General features: G+C 44.1%; 1 protein-coding gene across 4 annotated transcripts in view; it reads right to left on the reverse strand.

Moving 5' to 3' along the window:
- Positions 1 to 26,453, reverse strand: part of RYR1 (ryanodine receptor 1) — a 92,751-nt gene that overhangs the window by 4,842 nt on the left and 61,456 nt on the right. For 2 of the 4 annotated variants that reach the window (XM_075260849.1, XM_075260847.1), the window contains 29 exons: positions 25,221 to 25,391; positions 25,062 to 25,121; positions 23,892 to 24,029; positions 23,661 to 23,773; positions 23,364 to 23,460; positions 21,866 to 21,972; positions 21,717 to 21,768; positions 17,722 to 17,796; positions 17,509 to 17,608; positions 17,343 to 17,422; positions 17,109 to 17,185; positions 15,850 to 15,923; positions 13,146 to 13,163; positions 11,450 to 11,530; positions 11,115 to 11,203; positions 9,918 to 10,046; positions 9,167 to 9,271; positions 7,320 to 7,349; positions 4,220 to 4,301; positions 3,791 to 3,926; positions 2,804 to 3,521; positions 1,923 to 2,393; positions 1,734 to 1,843; positions 1,481 to 1,658; positions 1,077 to 1,163; positions 773 to 997; positions 532 to 662; positions 398 to 440; positions 185 to 315 (listed from right to left, as the gene is read on the reverse strand). In XM_075260849.1, coding sequence (XP_075116950.1) covers positions 185 to 315; positions 398 to 440; positions 532 to 662; positions 773 to 997; positions 1,077 to 1,163; positions 1,481 to 1,658; positions 1,734 to 1,843; positions 1,923 to 2,393; positions 2,804 to 3,521; positions 3,791 to 3,926; positions 4,220 to 4,301; positions 7,320 to 7,349; positions 9,167 to 9,271; positions 9,918 to 10,046; positions 11,115 to 11,203; positions 11,450 to 11,530; positions 13,146 to 13,163; positions 15,850 to 15,923; positions 17,109 to 17,185; positions 17,343 to 17,422; positions 17,509 to 17,608; positions 17,722 to 17,796; positions 21,717 to 21,768; positions 21,866 to 21,972; positions 23,364 to 23,460; positions 23,661 to 23,773; positions 23,892 to 24,029; positions 25,062 to 25,121; positions 25,221 to 25,391 — 3,908 coding nt within the window. The remainder of the gene's footprint in view (positions 1 to 184; positions 316 to 397; positions 441 to 531; positions 663 to 772; positions 998 to 1,076; positions 1,164 to 1,480; positions 1,659 to 1,733; positions 1,844 to 1,922; positions 2,394 to 2,803; positions 3,522 to 3,790; positions 3,927 to 4,219; positions 4,302 to 7,319; positions 7,350 to 9,166; positions 9,272 to 9,917; positions 10,047 to 11,114; positions 11,204 to 11,449; positions 11,531 to 13,145; positions 13,164 to 15,849; positions 15,924 to 17,108; positions 17,186 to 17,342; positions 17,423 to 17,508; positions 17,609 to 17,721; positions 17,797 to 21,716; positions 21,769 to 21,865; positions 21,973 to 23,363; positions 23,461 to 23,660; positions 23,774 to 23,891; positions 24,030 to 25,061; positions 25,122 to 25,220; positions 25,392 to 26,453) is intronic. The other 2 variants (XM_075260851.1, XM_075260850.1) reach the window with 1 other exon arrangement.

Below are 26,453 nucleotides of genomic sequence, written 5' to 3' on the forward strand. Positions count from 1 at the left end.
ATTCTTAAAGGAACACTCCAAGGAAATGAATAGATTTTGATATGTCTAGTTCAGGGTATATGTGTCAAATCACGATACATGGATTCATATGAGTATAGGGACACAATAAAGAGGAGACGACTCAAATAGTGGCCGTGGGTGTTGCAGGCAGGACATTAGACAGGCACAGACTTTCTAGACCCACCATGTTAGGAGAGATTTATCCGGCTCTGGTTTCTTCCCGTTCTGAGAGGTGATTTCCAGACTGGCCAGATCCATTCCCAACAGTTCTGCGATTCTTTCCCTGCCATAAATGTCTCCATATTTATCCAATACCTGGAGAAACATAAGTGTGTACTAAGCGTAAGACCGGGACAGAAACAACTCGAGACCGTGTTCACACCTCTAAGGATTTTACCTTTCGCTTTACAAATTTGTCCCAGTAATTGCTTGGAAACGATCTAGAAAAGAATGTAAGACCAGAAAACTTCAGGATCTCTTCAATCCAACTGTAAGACTTTCACCCCCATTCCTGCCACTTTGGGAACTTACGGAGTGTTTAAGACCAGACGATCCCACTGCCCTTTAATATCATCATCTTCCGGCTGCTCCGTAATGTAGACACCATCGAATTCCAGTTTACGTGCCAACTCTTTCTCCCGTTTGAAGATGACCAGTGGTACCTAATGAGCGGGGAAGCCAAAGTTTAGGAAACAAATGTGTACCCTCTAGTCTACTGCCATATATAAGATATACAGTACAGTACAGTGGTCCCTCAAGACAACAACCTCACCTTCAGACAGTTGTAGCCAATGATACACAGGAAGGCGATGAGTGTATGGACTATAGACAAAACATATAACGTTGGCTGCATATAGCCCGTGCTTTCCTCCAGGAAGAAATAGACCACAGAATCTTCATCGTCCTCATCGTCACCGCTTCCTTCATCCATAATGGGCAGATCTTCCTCTAATCCAGAACCTTCAAAGTCATCCTCTCCTTGTGGGGAGTCAGATACCTGCAAAGGTCAAAGTCATTATAACCATGGACGTTTTACAAAATTCCATCACTGATCCCCTTATGTCTCCAGAACTCACCTTGTAGAACAGGAGAATGAAATTAATAGCGAAGGCCAAGAAGAGTGTCAGGAACCGAAGGTTGTAGAAATTTCTGGACAGGTAATTCTGGAAAGAAGAGAAAACAGTATGATAAGTGACACTTGTGAATTCTGTTAGACTTTGCAGTTACCTCATTTACATCACAAACAGGATTACAATAGAAGATAACACCTCTATCATTTCATCACTACTGACAATAGAGGATGTCACAGCTTATCTCCTCACTGCACAGAGTCTAGAAAACTCTCCCATAGACCTCAATGAGTTGTCTCCAGACTAACAGTCTATGTTAGAAACATTAGACTAAGATTCGGAATGGATCCAATAATGGATTCTCAGTGTTGCGTTTCCATATTGCTACATTAATATGAACCATCACTAACCATGAATTTTATTCTTTGCATCTCCAGCTCATTCCAGAACTCAAATCCTCCCTCTGAGGTTTCTTTCTTTTCTTTTGGAGGTGGTTTCTTTGGTTGAGCGACAACTTCTGGTTCTTCGGGTTCCTCAGGACCAGGAGCTCCATCTTCTGCGACCTCGCCTTTCTCTCCATTCTCTTCACTGTGAAGAGCAGATACAAAGATGTTTTATTGAAGGATTGGACTCTCCCGGGCTGTATGGAGCTCTGATACTTACTCTGCTTTCTCCGGTTCTGGTTCAGGTTCTGGTTCAGGCTCTGGCTCTGGTTCTTCTTCCACTGGCTGTTGCTCTGGGGCACCATCCAAATGAATATGAGCTTCTTCCGCCTACATATAAATCTCATGGTCATTATTATTACTACTGAAATTTGTTACATCATTGAATATTTTGTTACAATTTACTTACATCAAACTTTCTCTTCAAAATGGGAGATCCTTCTGGTGTTGGTGGTTCGACCGGAGTGGTGTCACCCATATCGCCTAAACCACCAGGAGCATCGGGAGCGCTGAGTCTGTAGTGTCCACCATCTTTCTTAAGTTCAAGCCCAAATATCTCTGCACCTTCTTCTTGTACTTCTTCTTTGCCTGAATCTACAAAGTCCGTCGCATCGCCAGACTCAGGTAACTCATCGCTGATGGCTGCGGGCAATACGTCTCCATGGACCTCATCCTGTGTAGGATCCGGCATACTGGCCAGAATTTCAGTCACAGTTAATTTCTGAGCCCCTTCTACAAGGCTACCGCCAAACAGTGTGTGCCAGATCAGGAAGAATATGCCCTTGCAGATGCTGTAGATGAAGTGAAGAGTTCCAATGAATAAGGTCCATAGGAATGAAATAATGGCCAACACGATTTCCTTTATTGTCATCTTCTTGACCTTGTGAAAAAAAAGTGAGAAACAACCACATCAAGCAACCACTAAGATCACTTCTGTTGTCTATTTGTATCTAAATAATCTGCCTAATCGAGTAGATACAATCATCTGACGTCTCCTCTACTCTCTATCTCAAGTTTCAGCTTTGCTGTGTAGACTGAGACAGAGTCAACAGAATCCTCTTAATATCCCAAATGACTGATGGCAGGTCAATCCCATAAATATTTGGTGTGACCTTTGCCTTTTTCTAGGTACAGCTAGTTTTTGGCAGAACTTGGCAAGGAGGTTGTTGCCACCATCTTGGAAAAATAAAGTAAACTATTAACCCTTCCATTTCTGACAGCATTCTTACATTGAACCACTGAGGGATAGAGGAGGAATGTATACAAGGAATATATGTCTAAAGTACTTACCTTTCGATATTGTCTTCTAAGATTCTTGTAGGTAAACATCTTGAAGAAGTTTATCACATTGTTCATAAACTCTCCAAAAGCTGATGTAGCTTCAGGTGGAGCAGACCCATTCTCGGCCTCTTCACCCTCCCCAGCTCCTTCTGCTCCTCCAACATCTTCGTCATCATCATCTTCAACCTTTTCTTCTTCCGGTTCTGAGATTTGTGCAGCAATCTGCATCTCAAAGATGGTGTCTTCACAGAAGTTGACAAAGAGCTCCATTTTTTCCGACTCGCCTCCTTCATTGACCACGTCGAAGATAAATTGACGTTTGGACTCCTTGACCTGAGGCATCTCCCACTGAGCTTTATTGGTCTCGCTAATCTCAAAGTAGATACGCTCAATCCTTTTTCCTGCTCCCATGATCTCGATCTTGCCAAGATATGGCTTGAAGTAGTTGATGATACAATCGGCCAGCTCCAAAAAGTTTTGCAACCTTATGTCATGAGGGACATGCTCGGACAGGTTGGTTAGTAATACTGCCACATTGAAGCCAATATCCTTGGCGGGTTCCTGGAAACGGTTGGCAAATTCTTCAAAGTTGATCATTTCATTTTCATCGGCTTCTGAGCAGGAAAGAAGGAACTGGATCTCGGATGCTGTATATTGTTTCTGGCTGTCCATTGCCTTTTGGAAATCTTTTTTGGATATAAGACCTCGAGGATCTGTGACGTAATCTCTGAAATTACAAGAACAACTCACATCATTCCTGGCAATATTTCAGTTCCTCCTGGTACTTATAATTCGGGAGGAAGGTTGTCTGATTGGCAAACAGACGATTTTGTCAAGTGAAGCCTTCTCTGACCGGATATATTCCATGCAGCAATGACTCTTAGAAGGAGGTTTTGTCCATGGAACTTGTCTGTGTGACATCTAGACGTCCTTCATGCACAGGTGATGACTTCATTAGACAACCCCTCTATGATTTAACCATCACCTATACTCTACCTGAAAGCGTCAGAAGCCACAATATCCTTCAGTTTCAGGAACATGTCAAAGAACTTAAGTATCATTTCCACGTTGCTAGAAGATTCCACCAGCATGTCCACCATCTGACGAGCAATTGTTCCATTTACAACATTGCCTGGAAGGGATAATAAAGAGACCGTTCTGATCTGGTTAGGTTCCACCAAATGTCATTCATGGTGTTCTAGTAAGATGTAAGTCAATTGCGGGTTCACCAACTATCACCATTAGTTAGAGGTTCTCCAGGACCTACATATTGACCTATCCTTAGGATAGATTCAATATCAATAGAAGATATCCTTATACTGTACATCTATAATCCCTATTCATCTTTATTACTGTAGTTTACTTAAATTGGAACATTTGGGACTAAGCTGGTAACATCTACAAGACTTGCCCTATGTTCTTTACCTTCTAGTAGAGAGAGCAGCATGACCACCATATCTTTTTGAAGATCGAGCAGTTCCTTCAGAAGTCCGATCTGGCTGGAGTCCTAGAAAAAAAAAAGCACAAATCAAGGAATTCGAGCTCTTTCCAACTTACGTCTTGCGTCACTTACAAGCCAAACAAAAATTCATTGTTAGGTGACGTTCTAGATATTCTCCAAAATACGGTAACACCTTAAGACATAAACCAAGTCAATGAGGTCTTGGAACTTGTGACCCAACTGACCATGATTTGGTTAGTTGTCATAATTGGGGAAGGGGTTACTAAAGGAAAGAGAAGTTGGCTCTCTCCAGGGGACACAAGCAACGTGTTTGCTGTTATGGTGATTGCAGTTTGAGATATTACTCTGAAGCTCAAAAAGCAACTCCCATTATGGGTGAGCAGGATTATTCCATACTTTTACCTGTCCAGTCAAGACTCGGAGAGAGATTGGAGGTCTACATGACATGAATACATTGAACCCACTTAGTGACAATTTGCAAAGCAAAGCTGTAAAAACCATTGAATCAATGCAGTAAGTGATTAGAGGACCTGGTACAAAAGTCAAAAGCAATGTAGGGTCGAGTTTTTCCATCTTACCTCTGGATAGTAGTGACTCCAAAAATGATCCTTGTGTGCAATGCAATAAAAACAAACTTTTTAAATACAACTAGCTCCAAAACCCTTGTCTGAGAAGAGCACCTGCCATCACACAATACCCGGCCCCTATAGAGACAGTGTATTGTAACTGGAGGGCATTCATTGGGGAGTCAGGGGCGATTCGTGGGTCACCTATTTCATATGTACGCAACATAGAGATGGAGACCAACTTATATTTTATCCTAGTTGTTGTAGGGGTTGTATATTCTTATATATATAAAAAAAGCTGCTTTTTCCCAGAAAAAGCTCCACCCTTGTCCATAGGTGGTAACTGGTATCTGTCCAACCCAATACAATACGATTTAAAGGGATTCTTCATACAATATCTGGTCTCTGATGTATACGAATAGCTCAGCCCATTAACAAAACTTCATTTTTAGCTAAGTTTTAATTAAAAAATTTAGAATTCTCCACCATTAGGATCTATGCAATGCGGGAGGATGGATAGGAGTTCACACCAGCAATGGAAGGGTTAAGGAGGAAGGGGTGGAAAATGCATTTTAACATGTCCTGGCTTTCCCTCCCTCTCCAACCCCAGACATTGTGCTACAGTAAAAAATGCTGCATGAAACAGACAGACAGGTGAGGGGAGGAGAAGGAGGGAGAGACGTGGTATCCATGGCTATCTATAGGTGGACTTAGGGTGCGTATGTGACTTACTTTTGTGTCTATCTGTCTAAGAGTGACCTGGTATGAATTGTGGGGTCAAGGTTAGGTGTACATGGCATGTACTAGAATTGGTGGTTGGAAGCCCCAAGGATTGAACGTCGTTACTTGTAACCCCCATAACCGGTGTCTTGACTATGGCTCTTTGCATCACAGCTAGTGACTTTGCTTGGATACTCTCTCTCCTCTTCCTTCTTCCCCCCCTATTACCAACAAAATGTCAAGAGGCGCCAGTTCACAAGAAAAGCAATGAGACCACCCCAAAGAAAGCGGGCTGTGCCCACACAATTCTGAACTGTCACGCGGCTGCTGGCAAAACGGGCACAATAGGGGTGACTAAAAGGAGAGACGGAAGATTAGAGACTAAAGAGAGAATGATAGAGAGATAGCAAAAGCCTGAACGAATCAGAGAGGAGTAAAATAACTAGAAGGCAACCAGAAACAAAAAAAACGTCGTCTATGTACCCTACTACACACCCTGTGAAGCCAATGTCAGCCACTGTACTAGTTACAATTCTTAGGTTGATCTGACACGGACATATACTAGTGCTATATAGAACATATGGGAGACCTAGATAAACAGTTTTTACTTTATAGTACTGTGCAATAATTTTAGTCAGGTGTGGAAAAAATACTGAAAAGTAAGAAAACCGTCAAAAAAGGAAGGGTTAATAGTTTATTGTTGCCAACTACGAAAATGAAGATAACGAAAAAAAGAGAAATGTAAATCCTGTCAATATTTGGTGTGACCTTTAACCTTTGCCTTCCATCGGTTCCTAATGGTAAAGTTTTTTGGCAGAACTGGGCAGGGAGGTTGTTCCCACCGCCATCTTGGAGAATTAAGCTCAGATCTTCTGTGGATGTTGCTCGCTCCAATAAATTTGTCTCTTCATGTCACCGCAGACAGACTGGATGATGTTGGGATCAGAGATATGTCTGTAGGGCCCAAATCCTCCTCCTTCAAAGGGCAAAGCTCGCCAAAATTTAGATGGGATTTCACACTGTGTTTTGTTAATTGACATAAATGAAATATTAACCCTTCTATTTTTGTAAGCGCTCTTAATTTGCAATATTTCCCCCTCCACACACGTGCCTAAAACTTTTGCACAGTATTGTCTGTATAAATACTCTCTGGAATGTTGACATATCATATCTTTTATTTATGTTGCCATTAAGGAATTCTCTTTTTCAAAAATTTTTTAGGCCCTTACATGGCAGATCTGTCCTCAAACTATGGAGCCAAGTTTAGAAAAACAAAAACATCTACCATTGCCTAAAAAGTAACATCAACGTAGTCTCACATCTGAGGCCGCCATTTTGTAATCCACGTATGTTCTTCTTGAGAAGGTTTTCATCTTACATATCAGGAACTGAGGTTCAGGTAACTATGCAGGCCATGTCCATGTGGTGACCAGTAGGGTCAACCAAATGGTTGCCCCAATGACTTACTAAAAAAACTACTCTCCAAGGATGAAATATAACAATATCAGACAGAGAGCTACGAGGGACTTTTCTGAAACCACAAAAACACCAAAAAGGCACCCAAAAACTTAAAGCTAAGAGCCCACGATCCAACTTAGAGAGGAGTCAGAAAGATTGACAGGAACGTATATTATAAACAAGGATGAGAGGCTGAAGACAGTGAGAACATAGAGAGACAGATAGTATGGATGGCTGACAGACACGGAATGGGCTAGGGTGCACGTCTAGCTGAGACAATTTGAGGAAATGCAGCCGTGCCACAGAGAAAAATTCTTACGCCATTTCGTAGTCCTCCGTTTTGGGGCATCTGTTATATATTAGAATAAAAGTATTATTCAGAATCACTGCATGCCAAACATCATTTTACTTATACTTGACCCTTAGAGAAGAAGAGTGAAGCTGGCCATGGACATAAAATAACCGCTGGCCAAAAAAATTTTTGGCCGACGGTTATCTTTCCCGATTCCACCATAAGGACATGTGTCTACCCTACATCGTCACACATTAAACTGGATTCATTGTTGGCTTTCTCACGGGACAAATGGGTTGAGCCAACATTGGCTATCTGCCATCAATTATCTAATGTCTACAGACAGCATTATGCCCATGGCTAACACTGGCCACACATCTTGGTTAGCTGTTGCCCAAACATTCATTCAACCAGCAGCCATCTCTCCTTTTTGCCCCATGCACATGCATTCTCGGTGTGTTCTGAACTGAGAGAAGGAAGACAAGCTGTGGCCAGATACATCTGCAAGCTTAACTTTCCAAGAAAAAAGTATCAGCCATGTCCTTAAATCTCCCATCGGGAGAGAGTCAGAGGCCCGCATACACATTAGGTGGCCGAGGCTTCCCAATGAAACTGGAGGGATTGGTCGACATTCATTCTAATGTGTATGGCCAGCTTCATCATCATCATATATGACTCTAGAAGACCCTGGGTTAGGTCATCACAATACATACATCTGAGGATGACCTATCTTATCAATAGAAACAAGAAAGAAGCAAAAATATTTTACTCATACGATCTCACGATTGAATGGGTAAAAGTTTCGGCTGACGGTCACACAATAAATTACGCTTAAGATGCATGCATGCACAACTTGGGTAAACATGCATATGATCTCAACGTGACGAGGGAGGTAAGTCACCGACAGTCACCCATGGTGGTGGCTTACCTCCGATGTGAAAAGAAAAATTGAAATCCAACATGCCCAATTATTCTTTCCACTGACATCTTCCATACACATTAGATGGCCTGTTGGTCCTCCTGAAACCATCTGGTTTGGCCAATGTTCGTCTAATGTGTATGGGTAGCTTAAAACTCGGGGTTAGGGTTTGGTTAGGTTAGGGTTGGTTCTCCTCACGCTGAAAGCCTTACTCAACCAGGTCCCAAGACATAAAAATTTTAGGGGTTCTCCTAGCCTGCTTTGATAAAATAGGTACCTACATGGGATAGCGCCTGGTCATGTGTATAAATAATACTGCCTTTGGTGCATTTTATAATACTTAATCTTATTATAGAAGATGGAGACGATGGAGACTTCATGCTGTTGAGGAAACGAGCATAAAACTATTCTTCAGATCTTTGCATGATGGGTTTTTGGGGACTTCAACTACTATTTAGAATAATCTTCCCTCCCTTTAGTCTAACCTTGGCTTCTCTAGGAAATATTATTTAATCTATCGACAGACAGGAGGAGGATCAGACTACAAACATGGTTTGTTTGTAGTCTGTCGCCATGGAGACACACAAGTCTGTATAGGAACTGTTGTTACATTGTTGCAGATTTATTTAGCAAATCCTTTGCAAAGATTCTTCATTATTTACTTGCGCCTTTAGATTCATATGTAAAAATTTAATATATTAAGAAACCTTCGGAGAACCACAATGATGGATCCAGCTAACAAGTTAACTCATTATTCACATATTATGTTTGTCCTGAAAGAGAGGATATTGGTTCTGCATCACAAAGCTGTGTCTGTGGACGTAACTGAGCTTTCTTGTAGGTAAAGTCGAATTTATTAAAGTTGAAAAAGTTTTCGAATCACAAAGTGGGAGGATAGAAAGGGATGGATTCTGGTAATGGTGGACATGAGATGTGAAGCTGAACTTTCGCTTACCTGGGCCAATTTCATCATCATGTGAGCAAAAACATGGAGGAAACCAACCACAGCATCCCAGAGACGACTGTGTGCCAGACTCTGCTGGTTACCAGTGCAAGGACCCTATGGAAGAACCAAAAACTTGACTTATCAAAAAATACTACTTGATTAAAAATTTAGTCGACAAATCGGCCATCACTGACCTGGGATTGTCTGGTTTTAAAGCCCCATTTTACACACAATCTGAGTTAATATAGGATAGTTTACCATTCAGGACCATTCCTTTAGCCAAAGTGAAGCCAAGCAGTGTCTTGGAGGACCAAACGTGTTCTCCAGGCCACTGATTTCAATATGTACCATGTAATGTTTAATGTTCCCTTTGGGGGTGCTATAACTGAACACTTGCTGCCAAGTTCTCACAGAAATTATAGGTGACTGCTGGAAAGTCTCAGTGGTGGCCAGCCTTATCATTACTGAGGAAGGTGCTAGTGGTCCTGATGCTTGAACCACCCATCCCAGATTTGGTGCTCCAACCCACTGAAAGGCAACTGCAAATAAATACTATATTTCCTAGGTTACTAATTGTGTATTATGATTTGGACACCCAATGGCAGTACAAATTGGTCACCCTGTAAGGGACGTGTCATAGTAGGTACTGTACCGAGTGCCATCATGCCCAAGCCCAGCCCTATCTTATAACAGGCTATGGTCAGCTTTACATCAAGGGTCCCTTCTAACACAGAAGACAACGCATCCTAGTCTCTCTTACCTGGATATATTCTGTTAAGCTGTTGAACACCTGCTTCGCCACAGACATGGCTTTGGAAAAGTTCCTCTTGCCTTGGTCATCAATAATATCCTTCCCGGAATAATACCAGTAGAAGTCACTGATGGATTCCTGGGATGGGAAGTTTAGAGAAATGGTTATAGGTGGTTAAACTTCAGTTCACTCAACAGATTATATTAAAGGGGTTTTCAGGATTATGATGTGGAAGACCTGTTCTTTATATTGTTCATCATAATCAGATTGGTGGTAGTTGGACATCGGACATCCCCACCAATCAGCTTTTGAAGAGGCTGCGGGACTAGTACTGGGGTCATTGCACTGTCTATCATGTATGGTGTCCATTTATGGGGCTGGGTTGCAGGCATTATGATCAAATAACATTACGTCACTTGCCTGTGTGATCATCCATTCGGTGGTTGTACAGGGTCTGGGACCCCCACCTATCTGACCTATTTTAAGGATTAAGGGGATATCGTCACTCCTTGGGGAGAGACCACCATATAGGTGTGTGGAGACTGATTAAGCCTTTAGCACTCCACTTTGCAAGGGACCATGGGAAGAATATGCAAATCTGTCTTCCATGATGTAATTAGGAAGTCAGGTGCCTCAGTGTTGCAAACCAATAGAGGGCGTTCACTGGCATGTGCAGGCTTGTCTTCCCTGATGTAATTAGGAAGGCAGAATCTCAGTGAGATAGCCCAATAAAGGCTGCTCCCTTCAACATCATGCTCGTGAGGATATTCCCTTAACCCTGTCTAAGCCTCTCATCTCTACCAGGTTAGTCTTCTCTACACCGGGCTGACGAGATGCAATAACATTGAAACGGCCGTCCTCGGTTGAGAGACTATACCTAGTAATAATCCCAGCGTCATTGCAAAACAAAGGCCTCTTGGAAGGTCGAGCATGATGCGAAAGGGAGCAGCCACTATTAGGCTATATCACTGAGATTCTGTCTTCCTAATTACATCAGGGAAGACAGGCTTGCACATTCCAGTGAGCGCCCTCTATTGGTTTGCAACACTGAGGCACCTGACTTCCTAATTACATCATGGAAGACAGATTTGCATATTCTTCCCATGCTATCTTAAGGATGTCATTGATATTTCAACCCAAGAAAACCATTTTAATATAGACATTTCAGAGCTTAACAGGGATGTGTTTCCTGCAGTTGGAGACTACCTGTAGGCGCAGAAGATAATCCACGGTGCAGATGATGATGTTGATGGTGGTGGTGTTGCCAGTCTGAGTACGTAGGTAGTTCTGAAAATCTGCAAAATGATCATTTGTAAGCACAGATCATGGTAGATGTTGGACCAATACCTATGTAATGCAGAGTAATCTCAATGAAAGCGTATACAAGTACTAAACATTCCCAGTTACTAAAGGACATCAAGCCAAGATGAAAGGTGAGAAAGGACACATCAGCAACATCCAAAACAGACAAAAAGTTGTACGGCCAACGCTCTAGAGCTCTACAAATGATATTCCATAAGTGCAAGTATTCTCTGTCCTACCATTGTTGTGTCCCTCACAAAGGAGCTGCAGGAAGCGGAATAGATCTTGGGTGAACTGGTCGTCCGCCATGACTTTTTCTCCTAAAAGCCGCAACAATCACCAAAACAGTAATGTTAGAAAGCCATTGATATATTCAGTATCAGTCAGAGACAGAAAGGCTCCAAATGTGTAGAGAAAGGAGAAGAAAGGTAGAACGTGTAATGGAAGAGAGAGGATGGAATCAATGAAAGAGAAAGACCAAGAGCGAGACGAAGGAAAGTAAGACGAAGGAATAAGAAGGATAGAAGGATAGAAGAAAGACCAAGATGGTGGTTAGTAAGACATAAATAAGGAGGGTAGAGATCGACAGATCGACAGCGAGAAGGTAGAAGAATAACAGTAGTACGGATGCAGAAACATGGTAGGTGTGTTATAGATCAAGCGCCACTCCGAGAGTCAACGTTAGTTCGTTCCCAAACTCAATCCACTACAAACCAGCAAGTCCAGAGCTCGTGCAGTTAGAGGTTTATCGGGTGTGGTGAGACGGGAGACCTCAGATAACCTTACCCTAGGTACCACAATGTTCTGCACTAAAAATTTCCAATTTTTTTTCCATTGCTGAGAGTTCTTCTCTTGGCCCATGCAACTCTACAACCATTGAGGTACAAAGGGGTCCTATACAAGTCCTTTCCATATGGGTTGGGGCAGTGCGGAATAGTTTGGGCTTCCTCTGTTGCTAAGTTCATTGTAACCGAAGATAGGTGATACCCTTGGGAGATGACAATGTCTATGAAGAACATACCTTTAATTTGGTGGTCACTATACACATTGAACTATTAGTTTACACCTCCTGTTGATTTCAGTGGACACTGTGTAATACTTTATATCACCACTGGTGGCACTGCAAGGAAATGCAGGTGAGACCTGATCACTGAAGGTCTCACCAGGACAACCTTTGATCTTAGGACATCGTTTCAAACACAACTGGGGTCAACGTCTACCAATATGTGATGTTCTAGGCTTCTAGGACCGTACCTGGAAACCAGGTCTACCATCTGAGGCTTGGAGGTATGAGAAACTTGTTAGTAAGGAGAGTGAGAGGAAATTAAGGAAATTAGTAGTGATGGACTTCACTGAGCTGACTCAACCCAATCATCTGTATCATCAATAGGATCGCGGGTTACATATCGGTGATATTGAGTGATTCCTAGCGTTAGTTGGAATTATTCTCTTGCCCATACCATTCCTAAGCAATCAGTGCTGTTATCTTTGACACAACTGTTCTCTCTACTGTCAGGTAGGCGGTCCATGGCTGTCTGTTCCAGTCCAGGACCGCCCACCTGACAGTAGAGTGCCTAAATAACGTATTGGGTGGTGAAACTAACAGCACCAATTGCTCAGGAATGGTGAGGGCTAGAGAAAAAATTCCAAGTGCAACAGAATCAGTAGAGTGTCACCTATTGAAGGATCCCAGTGGTGAAAATAATGCACTATTTCGGTTCATACTGCAGATGACACATTGTCTCTCACGATCTCCAAGTCAATCTCCTCTGCAGACATGCGGACTGTACACACATGGGAAAAATTGTCTGTTTGCAGACAAGGAAATAAAATTTATAAGGTTGGGTTTAGCCAATAGAAGAAAAGGGAAGGGGAGGAGCGGCTGTGAGCGGTTAGTCGAAGCATCGGTGAAACGTGGTTTAAATGAACATTTACCCTGTTCACGGTTGATGACTGGGAACCAAGGAGGTCAGGGAATGAGAGAGGCAGGCGGGAAAAGGAGGGGAACACAACCATGTCAGGGAACAGGAAGGAAAATGTGATTATCATTATATCAAACTCATTAATTAGATGGTGTCAAGAATATAACAACGTCCCCCACCCGACCCCAACAACGGAAACAGAAAGAGAGAGAAACACAGCTTGTAATACAGAACGGATTATGTCTCGTGTATAGAGATGACGTGATGAGGATAGAGATGGGTTGGAGAACATAGGCCAGATATGGATAAAAACCAGGTTATTGACCCTTACATGTCTGATGTAGCCAAATACAACAGTGTTTGATTCAAGAAATGGAGACAAATACAATAGAGCGACCTACTCGATGGGTTGTCCAGCTTCAGCCAAACTTAAAGGGTTTGTCCACTCCTCATCTCTTGGCCAGAATGAAGCCAGAAAATGGAGGACTCCTCATTCTGGAGGACTCATCTAGTTGTACACTACACAAATAACCCATTGACCTGACATTGTGTAATGCCTACATTCACCTGTGATGGCGCTGCAGAGAATTTGAACACCTACTAGTTTCCCCAAGGATCACTGGGGATCAGAGAACTTTATGATCAACTTATTGTCAGTGGAATCTCCTAACTCTCCTGGTACATCCAGGAGGATCCCGAAATAAGATGCAGTTTCTTGAGGATTCCTGTAAAAACTATCAAATCTCCGGAGTCGTCAGAATGCTCCCATATGTGTCAGGCTCTCTGTAATTTAATACATGACGTGGGACAGTTTTGTGCCTGTGACATCACAAACAGGGACAGGACAGGCACATTTTAGTATCAATATCACAAAAAGTGTGCGTGACGTAACCCAAAAGGGGGGGCGTCCTCACCGAGCATGGGCGTGGCCAAACCAGAAATTTTTAGCAGCATGATTTGTGACCAAACATTAAATATTTGCATATATAGGGATAAATAGATCTGGGAACTCTACAGCAAGATAACAAAGATTCTGTAATAATTATATCAAAGGATAAAAAACAAAAATTACAAAGAAAAACATTCAGTAAAATTACATTTACAGAAAAGAGAAGCATGGTCAACTTGCAGTGTACATAGTGTCCTAGGATCAGATTTGTTATGCCTAGTACAGGGCTTGAAATGACAAAGCATAACCAAAGGATTCAAGGAACACCAATGAGACATTATCTATGTTATGTACCGCCCCTGAGGATCCTATATAAGGCACAACATAGGGAGAGATTCAAGGAACACCAATCAGAGGATATCTAAGTTATGTACCGCCCCCAAGGATCCTATATAAGGCATAAATAGGAAGAAATTCAAGGAACACAAATCAGTCACTATCTATGTTATGTACAGACCTCAAGGATTCTTTATAAGGCATTACATAGGGATTCAAGAAACACTACTCAGAGAGTATCTGTGTTATGTACCGCCCCAAGGATCCTATATAAGGCATAACATAGGGAGGGATTCAAGGAACACCAATCAGAGGATAGCTATGTTATGTACTACCCCTGAGGATACTATATAAGGCGTAACATAGGGAAGGATTCACGGAACACTAATTAGACAATATCTATGGTATGTACCGCCCCCGAGGATCCTTTATATGGCGTATTATAGTCTTTCCTAGAGCAATCCTTCAAATCATCATTATCATGAACATTAAAACTTATTTTTATGTAAGACTTTATGTAAAATCCTCAAGATTGATGATGACCACCAAGCAAGCAGAACATCTTACAATGGAGATATATGTTCACTTTATCTTTTGGTTTTCTTTGGGTCTTTTGTTTTTTTTCTCATTCAAAGACACTGGGGGGAATTTATCTATTCCAGTTTTCTGGCATGTACGGGTATTAATGAGGCACTTCTTGGGTGCACAGCCTTTTTTGCTCCAAAGATGCACCACAATGTCGGTCCTGCCTATTAATTATAACCCATATCAGAAAATTGGTTTGTGTTATATAGGAGATCTACGCCAGTTCCATCTAACCTAGATTTCCATCCATAGTGCAACTCATTTATTACTAGGTCAGAGCTTCTTGGTAATTCAGGAATGCCTCATGTCAGTCGGGACCTCTACTAGGAAATGCCAGACCTAATATATTTTCCACCGCTCTGTAGTCAGCGGGGCCAGAACTCCTGTTGATGGGCAAATTTTGGATACAGTTGAATCTCCATGTATTTTCTAAAAAAATAATACCATAAAATTGTCTACCAGGTGGATGAATGAGTTAAAGGGATCGTGCCATTATAGGACAGAAGATAAGTGTCTGATCACCGAAGGTTGGACCACCTGGCCCTCCAGCGATCAGAAGAATGTGGGTCTGAAAATTCCCCTAAAGCTTTCCTGTGAATGGAGCATCACCAGTGCTCCATTCACTTATTTGGGGTTGTTGGGATTGCAATCTCCAGCACTGCCCACAGCCCCAAAGAAGTAAATGCAAGTACACAGGACCTCCATATACATGGAGGCTTAAGGGGGACTTTCAGTTTTCTGTTCTTCTGATCACTGGGGTTTCATGGTTGGACCCCCATGATCATAAACTTATCCCTTATCCACAGGACAGGGGCACAACCCCTTTAAGTCCTTGGTTTTACTTATGTATCATAAAAGTTCCATCATACAAGGTTGAACAACATTTGGGATTTGTGATATTACTCACTTGTTCCCTCTTCTGTTACCATACCAAGTCCTTCGGCTTTATTCTGCCGCTCAAAAGCATTCAGGTCCAGGACACTACAGTAAAAGAAGACACATGTACCAATGGGGTTGCATACAAGTACTCCCTTCTTAAAGGCTTGGGTATTACTTTACATATACTCGAAGATCTCTATAGATCTTGGTTCAGAGAAGGTGGTTGGTGGTGGGTTCAAGATGGCTGAGCATGCAGCAAATGGTGCCCAAAATCATATGGTAAGGGTTGGACATTGAGGACATTAGAAGGTAACGTCCTATAGATAGCACTAGAAAGTCGGAGTGCACACAATATGGAATGAAGCCCTACGGTCATTGACCCAACCAGAGTGTCAGAGTGCACACAATATGGAATGAAGGCCTATGGTCATCGACCCAACCAGAGTGTCGGAGTGCACGCAATATGGAATGAAGGCCTATGGTTATCGACCCAACCAGAGTGTCGGAGTGCACACAATATGGAATGAAGGCCTACGGTCATCGACCCAACCAGAGTGTTGGAGTGCACACAATATGGAATGAAGGCCTACGGTCATCGACCCAACCAGAGTGTCGGAGTGCACGCAATATGGAATGAAGGCCTATGGTCATCGACCCAACCAGAGTGTCGGAGTGCACACAATATGGAATGAAGGCCTACGGTCATCGACCCAACCAGAGTGTTGGAGTGCACACAATATGGAATGAAGGCCTACGGTCATCGACCCAACCAGAGTGTCGGAGTGCACACTATATGGAATGAAGGCCTACAGTCATCGACCCAACCAGAGTGTCGGAGTGCACACTAAATGGAATGAAGGCCTACGGTCATCGACCCAACCAGAGTGTCGGAGTGCACACAATATGGAATGAAGGCCTACGGTCATCGACCCAACCAGAGTGTCGGAGTGCACACAATATGGAATGAAGGCCTACGGTCATCGACCCAACCAGAGTGTTGGAGTGCACACAATATGGAATGAAGGCCTGTGGTCATCGACCCAACCAGAGTGTCGGAGTGCACACTAAATGGAATGAAGCCTACGGTCATCGACCCAACCAGAGTGTCGGAGCGCACACTATATGGAATGAAGGCCTATGGTCATCGACCCAACCAGAGTGTCGGAGTGCACACTATATGGAATGAAGGCCTATGGTCATCGAACCAACCAGAGTGTCGTGGTGGGTTTCCAAGTCACCCCTGTTGAGAATCTCTAGACAGTAAGCAGTGAACAGAAAGCTCCGCACCTACAGGTCTGCATCAGGGCCTGGACACTCTGGAAAAAGCCAACCTCTCGCTTCTCCTTTAGGTAATCCAACATTTTCTATAGAAAAAAAATATATAAAAAATTAATAGCTAGAAATTTACAATCCAACTTATCCGAATAATTCCAGGGGTCTATAGTCATTCTTCACTATGTATCCACTAATATTACGGAACACATTGGTTATTATGTGGCAACACGTCGATGCATCTCCTACCTGCTGAACCTCACAGTTACCCCCGTTCAGGATAGAAATTCCAAGCTTGAGGGTAGAGGAGACCATAGCTCCAGGTTCACCTACATAGGTTGAAAGAGATAAGGACTTGACCAAAAATACAGAAGACCGGGGTATAGATAGAGATAATCTTTTACTCGTTGCACACCTTTACATGCACTGATCATCTGCAAGACCATCTCTGCGGCGCCGCGGTTATGGAGACGGGACTGCTGGTACAAAAGCTTCTGCTTCTCCATCTCTTTCTCCTACGAATGGAAGAGGAACAATGTGGGTCAGCCCAGGGAGTTGGGTCGAAGGGTCCACAAAATTAAGAATATTCCTTTAAGAACTATACATTATATTGATATTCAAGGAATACCTCAAATGAGAGTTCAGCTTCTTCTTCATCACCAGCAACGGCTTCTTCTTCACCTTCCTCTTCCATGTGACAACTCTGCAAGAAAATACATAGATTACAGATATATCATATATATCACTGAGAGAGAGAAGTCTGGAAACAGAAGAACCCCTGCGTAAATCATCTATCGGTGGCCAAAGGGTCAGGAGAACATATCATATAGAAGGAAACAAAATCTTATGAAGACCATAAAAATGATGGGAATAATAGTGCGAGCCTGAAGATTTTGACAAGTGGAGTGTCACCGGAGTCCAGCACACCAACCAGACCCTGCAGATAGATAGGTTACTGTCACCAGAACCAGCATATCACTCCAGCCCTGCAGATAGATAGGTTACTGTCACCAGAACCAGTATATCACCCCAGCCCTGCAGATAGATAGGTTACTGTCACCAGAACCAGCATATCACCCCAGCCCTGCAGATAGATAGGTTACTGTCACCAGAACCAGCATATCACCCCAGCCCTGCAGATAGATAGGTTACTGTCACCAGAACCAGCATATCACTCCAGCCCTGCAGATAGATAGGTTACTGTCACCAGAACCAGCATATCACCCCAGCCCTGCAGATAGATAGGTTACTGTCACCAGAACCAGCATATCACCCCAGCCCTGCAGATAGATAGGTTACTGTCAGCAGAGCCAGCATATCACCCCAGCCCTGCAGATAGATAGGTTACTGTCACCAGAACCAGCATATCACCCCAGCCCTACAGATAGATAGGTTACTGTCACCAGAACTAGCATATCACCCCAGCCCTGCAGATAGATAGGTTACTGTCACCAGAACCAGCATATCACCCCAGCCCTGCAGATAGATAGGTTACTGTCACCAGAACCAGCATATCGCCCCAGCCCTGCAGATAGATAGGTTACTGTCACCAGAACCAGCATATCGCCCCAGCCCTGCAGATAGATAGGTTACTGTCACCAGACCCAGCATATCACCCCAGTCCTGCAGATAGATAGGTTACTGTCACCAGAACCAGCATATCACCCCAGTCCTGCAGATAGATAGGTTACTGTCACCCCAGTCCTGCAGATAGATAGGTTACTATCACCAGAACCAGCATATCACCCCAGCCCTGCAGATAGATAGGTTAGTGTCGCCAGAACCAGCATATCACCCCAGCCCTGCAGATAGATAGGTTACTGTCACCAGAACCAGAATATCATCCCAGCCCTGCAGATAGATAGGTTACTGTCACCAGAACCAGCATATCGCCCCAGCCCTGCAGATAGATAGGTTACTGTCACCAGACCCAGCATATCACCCCAGTCCTGCAGATAGATAGGTTACTGTCACAAGAACCAGCATATCGCCCCAGCCCTGCAGATAGATAGGTTACTGTCACCAGAACCAGCATATCACCCCAGCCCTGCAGATAGATAGGTTACTGTCACCAGAACCAGCATATCGCCCCAGCCCTGCAGATAGATAGGTTACTGTCACCAGAACTAGCATATCACCCCAGCCCTGCAGATAGATAGGTTACTGTCACCAGACCCAGCATATCACCCCAGTCCTGCAGATGGATAGGTTACTGTCACCAGACCCAGCATATCACCCCAGTCCTGCAGATAGATAGGTTACTGTCACCAGAACCAGCATATCGCCCCAGCCCTGCAGATAGATAGGTTACTGTCACCAGACCCAGCATATCACCCCAGCCCTGCAGATAGATAGGTTACTGTCACCAGAACCAGCATATCACCCCAGTCCTGCAGATAGATAGGTTACTGTCACCAGACCCAGCATATCACCCCAGTCCTGCAGATAGATAGGTTACTGTCACCAGTACCAGCATATCACCCCAGCCCTGCAGATAGATAGGTTATTGTCACCAGAACCAGCATATCACCCCAGCCCTGCAGATAGATAGGTTACTGTCACCAGAACCAGCATATCACCCCAGCCCTGCAGATAGATAGGTTACTGTCACCAGAACCAGCATATCACCCCAGCCCTGCAGATAGATAGGTTACTGTCACCAGAACCAGCATATCGCCCCAGCCCTGCAGATAGATAGGTTACTGTCACCAGATCCAGCATATCACCCCAGCCCTGCAAATAGATAGGTTACTGTCACCAGAACCAGCATATCACCCCAGCCCTGCAGATAGATAGGTTACTGTCACCAGAACCAGCATATCACCCCAGCCCTGCAGATAGATAGGTTACTGTCACCAGAACCAGCATATCACCCCAGCCCTGCAGATAGATAGGTTACTGTCACCAGTACCAGCATATCACCCCAGCCCTGCAGATAGATAGGTTACTGTCACCAGAACCAGCATATCACCCCAGCCCTGCAGATAGATAGGTTACTGTCACCAGAACCAGCATATCACCCCAGCCCTGCAGATAGATAGGTTACTGTCACCAGAACCAGCATATCACCCCAGCCCTGCAGATAGATAGGTTACTGTCACCAGAACCAGCATATCACCCCAGCCCTGCAAATAGATAGGTTACTGTCACCAGAACCAGCATATCACCCCAGCCCTGCAGATAGATAGGTTACTGTCACCAGAACCAGCATATCACCCCAGCCCTGCAGATAGATAGGTTACTGTCACCAGAACCAGCATATCACCCCAGCCCTGCAGATAGATAGGTTACTGTCACCAGATCCAGCATATCACCCCAGCCCTGCAAATAGATAGGTTACTGTCACCAGAACCAGCATATCACCCCAGCCCTGCAGATAGATAGGTTACTGTCACCAGAACCAGCATATCACCCCAGCCCTGCAGATAGATAGGTTACTGTCACCAGAACCAGCATATCACCCCAGCCCTGCAGATAGATAGGTTACTGTCACCAGATCCAGCATATCACCCCAGCCCTGCAAATAGATAGGTTACTGTCACCAGAACCAGCATATCACCCCAGCCCTGCAGATAGATAGGTTACTGTCACCAGAACCAGCATATCACCCCAGCCCTGCAGATAGATAGGTTACTGTCACCAGAACCAGCATATCACCCCAGCCCTGCAGATAGATAGGTTACTGTCACCAGTACCAGCATATCACCCCAGCCCTGCAGATAGATAGGTTACTGTCACCAGAACCAGCATATCACCCCAGCCCTGCAGATAGATAGGTTACTGTCACCAGACCCAGCATATCACCCCAGCCCTGCAGATAGATATGTTACTGTCACCAGAACCAGCATATCACCCCAGCCCTGCAGATAGATAGGTTACTGTCACCAGAACCAGCATATCACCCCAGCCCTGCAGATAGATAGGTTACTGTCACCAGAACCAGCATATCACCGCAGCCCTGCAGATAGATAGGTTACTGTCACCAGACCCAGCATATCACCCCAGCCCTGCAGATAGATAGGTTACTGTCACCAGACCTAGCATATCACCCCAGCCCTGCAGATAGATAGGTTACTGTCACCAGACCCAGCATATCACCCCAGCCCTGCAGATAGATAGGTTACTGTCACCAGAACCAGCATATCACCCCAGCCCTGCAGATAGATAGGTTACTGTCACCAGAACCAGCATATCACCCCAGCCCTGCAGATAGATAGGTTACTGTCACCAGAACCAGCATATCACCCCAGCCCTGCAGATAGATAGGTTACTGTCACCAGAACCAGCATATCACCCCAGCCCTGCAGATAGACACCAACACCGCTATGCTGTCCTCTATTCCAGGCACAAACACAGGGAGAAAATGCAAACTATGCAGATGTTGCTCTTGGTTTCGTTGAAATCCAGGATCCCAGCACTTTAAGGCAATACAGCTACCCCATTGTAGATAGTTGGGGTGTCAGAGCTTAGAAGAATTTCAATTTTCCATTTCTCACGTGGGAATTACTGGAGATAAGTGGAGGTTTCTGCTATTTTGTCCTTCTATACTTTCTTGCTCCACTTACAATACATTATAAAGTAAATTAAACTGACCCTTAGAAAGAAACAATTTTGACAGGTTACCTTTGCCATGATATCTGCGTAGGCCATGTATAAGTAATCTTCCTCCAGTTTTCTGTGGTAGAATAGTAGACAGGGTCAGTTTAGGATATTTCATGTTCTAATTCCATTAGACGACCATATTATGTCCAGACTCCCATCACTATACTCACGTCTTCTCCGTCAAAGCTGTCCTACTGAAATGAAGGATGAGCTGGTGCAGCGGGTCCGGCTTCTTCTCTTCTTCTTCCTCTTCTTCTTCTTCTGTCTCACCAGATTTCTGAGCAATTGTCAAACCAATGAGAAGAGTGAAATTCAATAATACAATAAAATCATAGATACAGTGTTGGCCAAAAGTATTGGCACCCTGCAAGTCTGTCAGATAATACTCCGTGTTCTTCCAGATAATGATTGCAATCACAAATTCTTTGGTATTATCTTCATTTAATTTGTCTTCAATGGAAAAACCACAAAAAGAATTGTCAAAAAGCCAAATTGGATATAATTCCACAGCAAACATAAAGGGGGTGGACAAAAGTATTGGCACTGTTTGAAAAAATTATGTGATGCTTCTCTAATTTGTGTAATTAACAGCACCTGTTACTTACCTGAGGCACCTAACAGGTGGTGGCAATATCTAAATCACACTTGCAGCCAGTTCAAATGGATTAAAGTTGACTCCACCTCTGTCCTGTGTCCTTGTGTGACCACATTGCGCATGGAGAAAAGAAAGAAGACCAAAGAACTGTCTGAGGACTTGAGAAGCAAAATTGTGAGGAAGCATGAGCAATCTCAAGGCTACAAGTCCATCTCCAAAGCCCTGAATGTTCCTGTGTCTACTGTGCGCAGTGTCATCAAGAAGTGTAAAGCCCGTGGCCCTGTGGCTAACCTCCCTAGATGTGGACGCAGAAGAAAGATGGACGAGAGATTTCACCGCAAGATTGTGCGGATGGCGGATAAAGAACCTCGACTAACATCCAAACAAGTCCAAGCTGCCCTGCAGTCCGAGGGTACAACAGTGTCACCCCGTACTATCCAGTGTCAGCGTCTGAATGAGAAGGGACTGTATGGTAGGAGACCCCGGAAGACCCCACTTCTTACCCACAGACAGAAGCCAGGCTGGAGTTTGCCAAAGAAGAAGGGTCTAAGATTCCAGCAGAGCCTTGTAAGAAACTCATTGCTGGTTAGCGGAAGCGGTTGTGCGCAGTTATTGTGTCTAAAGGTTGTGCTACCAGGTATTAGGCTGAGGGCGCCAATACTTCTGTCCGCACCAGTTTTGGAGTTTTGTGTAAAATGATCAATGATGTGACTTTTTTTTCATTCTCTTTTGTGTTTTTTCATTGCAAGCAAAGTAAATGAAGATATTACCAAAGAGTTTGTGCTTATAATCATTATCTGGGGGACACCGAGGATTATCTGACAGAATCGCAGGGGGGGGCAATACTTTTGGCCAACACTGTAGATAGATAGATAGATAGATAGATAGATAGATAGATAGATAGATAGATAGATAGATAGATAGATAGATAGATAATTTTGGTAATTGTGGCTTCTCTTGGGTTATTGATTTTTTATAAGGTCCTGGTGCGCCATTACATCTTATGGGAACCTTGTCTGGTATTTGATACGAGTGGTCATTTATCATCTCTGGTCCTCTATTATTCTACTCACAGCCAGGTCGTCGATCATTCTGTCCTCGAAGTCGTGAGCCTCGCTCATAATCCAGGAGTGTTTGTAAGCTTCGAGGAACATGTTACAGGCGCGGTGTCTGCAAAATAGAAATACAATATGTAATAATGTCATGTCGGCTGCCATGTATACAACAATGCCAGAACTTCAGTCGTTGAGTCTGCAGCCACCACTATATGGAGCCAAGGAGTTTTCTGTATACTGTGCTATTATTTGGGTGAATGTATAGGCAGTACGCTCCTAGGCTCCCTCTAGTGGTGGGGCAGTTTGATTCTTCACCTGGGGAGATTGTATAGCGGAGTCATCCTGAAGCACGCCACCACAGCACGACGACGCTGCTTGGACAGAAGCTTGTGCCATACGGCTTTCTTGGATTTGAATGGATGCTCAGTCTGGTGGATAGAAGGTCGTGAGACATGTCAATGAAGACGAGAGACACTGAAGATGACCCACAAGCCAAGAAGAAGAAGGATAGGACAAGCACTAAAGTAAAGACTGGAAGATGCTCACCAGTTCCAGATGGTAGAGGACGGCCGAGACCTCCTGCACACGCTTCACAATCTTCTCAGGGTTATTGGAGTCTTCTGCTTTACCCGACATTTTGTTGTAAAGGGCCATTTGCCAACGCATTGAGGAAGAATTCTCACACTGAATAAAGGGAAGAGATAACATAAGAAGGCCTCAAAGCATGGAGACACAGTCAGCGCATGCGCCACCATAGTATGCTTCTGCATGGCACGATATCACTGGGGGTATTCCCCGTAGATGTAATGCCCCTAGAGGAGAAGATCTCCAAGCTAAAGGGTCATAGGACTCTTGGCGCAACAATTCAGCTAGGTTATACAACCCCAAAACTTCTTTGTTCACCAACCACTAGTCGCAGGTGTCTTCTTTGCTGGAAATGTTGCCCCTAAGGGCTCGTTCACACGGCCTCTAAGGGGGTGGATTATGGTGCATAATCCATGTCATAATCCGCCCACTCAAAATGGTGGTCTATGTAGACCGACAGGCTACTGAAGCGGGCTGCCCTTTCTTCAGGCGGCTTCCGCGGCTCGTCGAGCATGGCGTCCACCTGGCGGCAGCAACCTCCGATGTCGGCCCATTCATTTGAGCCTGCTTCGGAGGGGGAAGCTGCGACTGTCGGAAGCCACGACAAGGTTTTGACCCGAAAGTGACGCGGCTCCCTGCGTCACTCTCGGTGCCAAAATCCGCCCTACCGCCCCCCGTGTGAACTAAGTCTAAGCCTTTGTAGTCTACGTTGCAGGGCGGTTGGGGATCTGGACATGGGAAGCAAAACAGGAAACTCTTGGACCCAATGCAAAATTTGTACCAGGCACCCAATGATGATACCGTTTATAGTACTGGCCTCCTTATACTGGGAAAATACACCCCTGTGACACCCCTAAAGCTCCTGGGCCTGGGGTGTCACAGCACCCTCGGCCCTTGGTCTTCACGAGTAGTTATAAGCTATGAAATCCAATATCTCTGTCCTGAAGCTGCTTTGAAGGTGATGGTGGTCTCTACCACCTACTGGACCACGTCTGAACACGTAGGTTGCACAAATGCTAAGCCTTGCAATGCCCTGAACTGTGGGGGAAATTGGAGAAGACTCAGATGGGAACAAGAAAGCTATAAGTACATGCATTTTAGATCATACAATGTACATTAAGACTCACTTACCTTGCCCTGTAGGTGAAGGTTATTCTGCAAGAATTCCCTCACTTCTTCATCTGTGTCTTTCTGTAGAGAAATTGTAAAATAAGGACAATGGTTGACAAAGGTCAACGGAAAGAACGAGGATGGGCAGCAATAGAGAATTTTTTCCAAGATCACACCCACCAGAGAGTAACGCGTCTTGGCTAAAGTGATCAACTCTTGGTCAGTCGGTGAACACATGTTCAACCCAATTGGAAGCATCTTCTTAAGGGTGGCCACGATAAGAGATGTCTGAACAGAGTACCGATCTCCACGACGTTTCTTCTTTGTGCGTTCCTGGTCAGAGCCACCAGACTAGAGGGGAATGGAAAGTTAGATCATGTAGTCATGAAGACATGACTGGACCTATGCCGTGCATGCAGCCCAAGTGTGGAAGTGAAGGAACATCAAACACCTTCACGGATCAGTCACAAAAGGCATCAACATCTCATCCATCCAGCCAACGAGCCACAATCTGCCAAGTGTTCCTTCAGCCAATATCTAAAGCTACTCATACAAGATATTTTATGCCAAGTGCCAAGTTCCAGCAAAAAACCATTGCCCACCAACAAGCATCACCCAAGGAGACTTCAACCTTCTAGGATCTTTGTGTCCATGGACGACAAATAACAAAATCCAATTTGGCCTCCATTATGGTTACAACAATGGGGATATTACTGAGAGCTTCATTCAGTCTACGAGAAGATATTCGTCAACATCCTCCTATAGCTATACTATTGGGTGGAACTTCCACTTTTTCGCACCATTTGTGGCCAAAAATAGGAATTTTATCTTCAAATTTTCTTTATAAGTCTAGAAATGAGGGTGCACATATAATGTATACTGGTCTTATCATATGTAGGCTACACATTGATGGATGGTGCTCTATAGAAGAGTCGAAGAACAAGGTACGATGGATTGTACAACACGATAAAATGGATGTTTAGCCAACAAGATGAATGTAGATAAAAGAGTTGTCCCTGTGTTAGTATTACATTACTCAGATAACCAAAAACAGAACAATTCTTCACGTGGAATCAGGTCTAGAAGACAATCCAGAGACTAGATATTGGTGTTACAGTTTTGTTATGGCACCCCCTCTCAGAATGTCCACCTATGGAGTCCAGTGCTGGCGATCGAAAGGATATACTAATATACTCAATCCTAAATGATGGCATGCAAAAAAGAAGGAATTACTCTGCTACGTGTGTCGGGGAGATTTTGGGGTGGTGGGAATGAACTACTGAGCATGTGTGACCACCTGCACTGGATGCATTAGGTGGACGCTCGTAGAAGGAATCTATAGAATATCTGGGTGCGCCATAACACGTATGTTACAATGTAATCTACGGAGAAATGTAATACTGAACTGCCGGA

The sequence above is a fragment of the Leptodactylus fuscus genome, chromosome 11 (genome assembly GCF_031893055.1).
Source record: "Leptodactylus fuscus isolate aLepFus1 chromosome 11, aLepFus1.hap2, whole genome shotgun sequence".
In the NCBI taxonomy this organism is placed as follows: Eukaryota; Metazoa; Chordata; class Amphibia; order Anura; family Leptodactylidae; genus Leptodactylus; species Leptodactylus fuscus.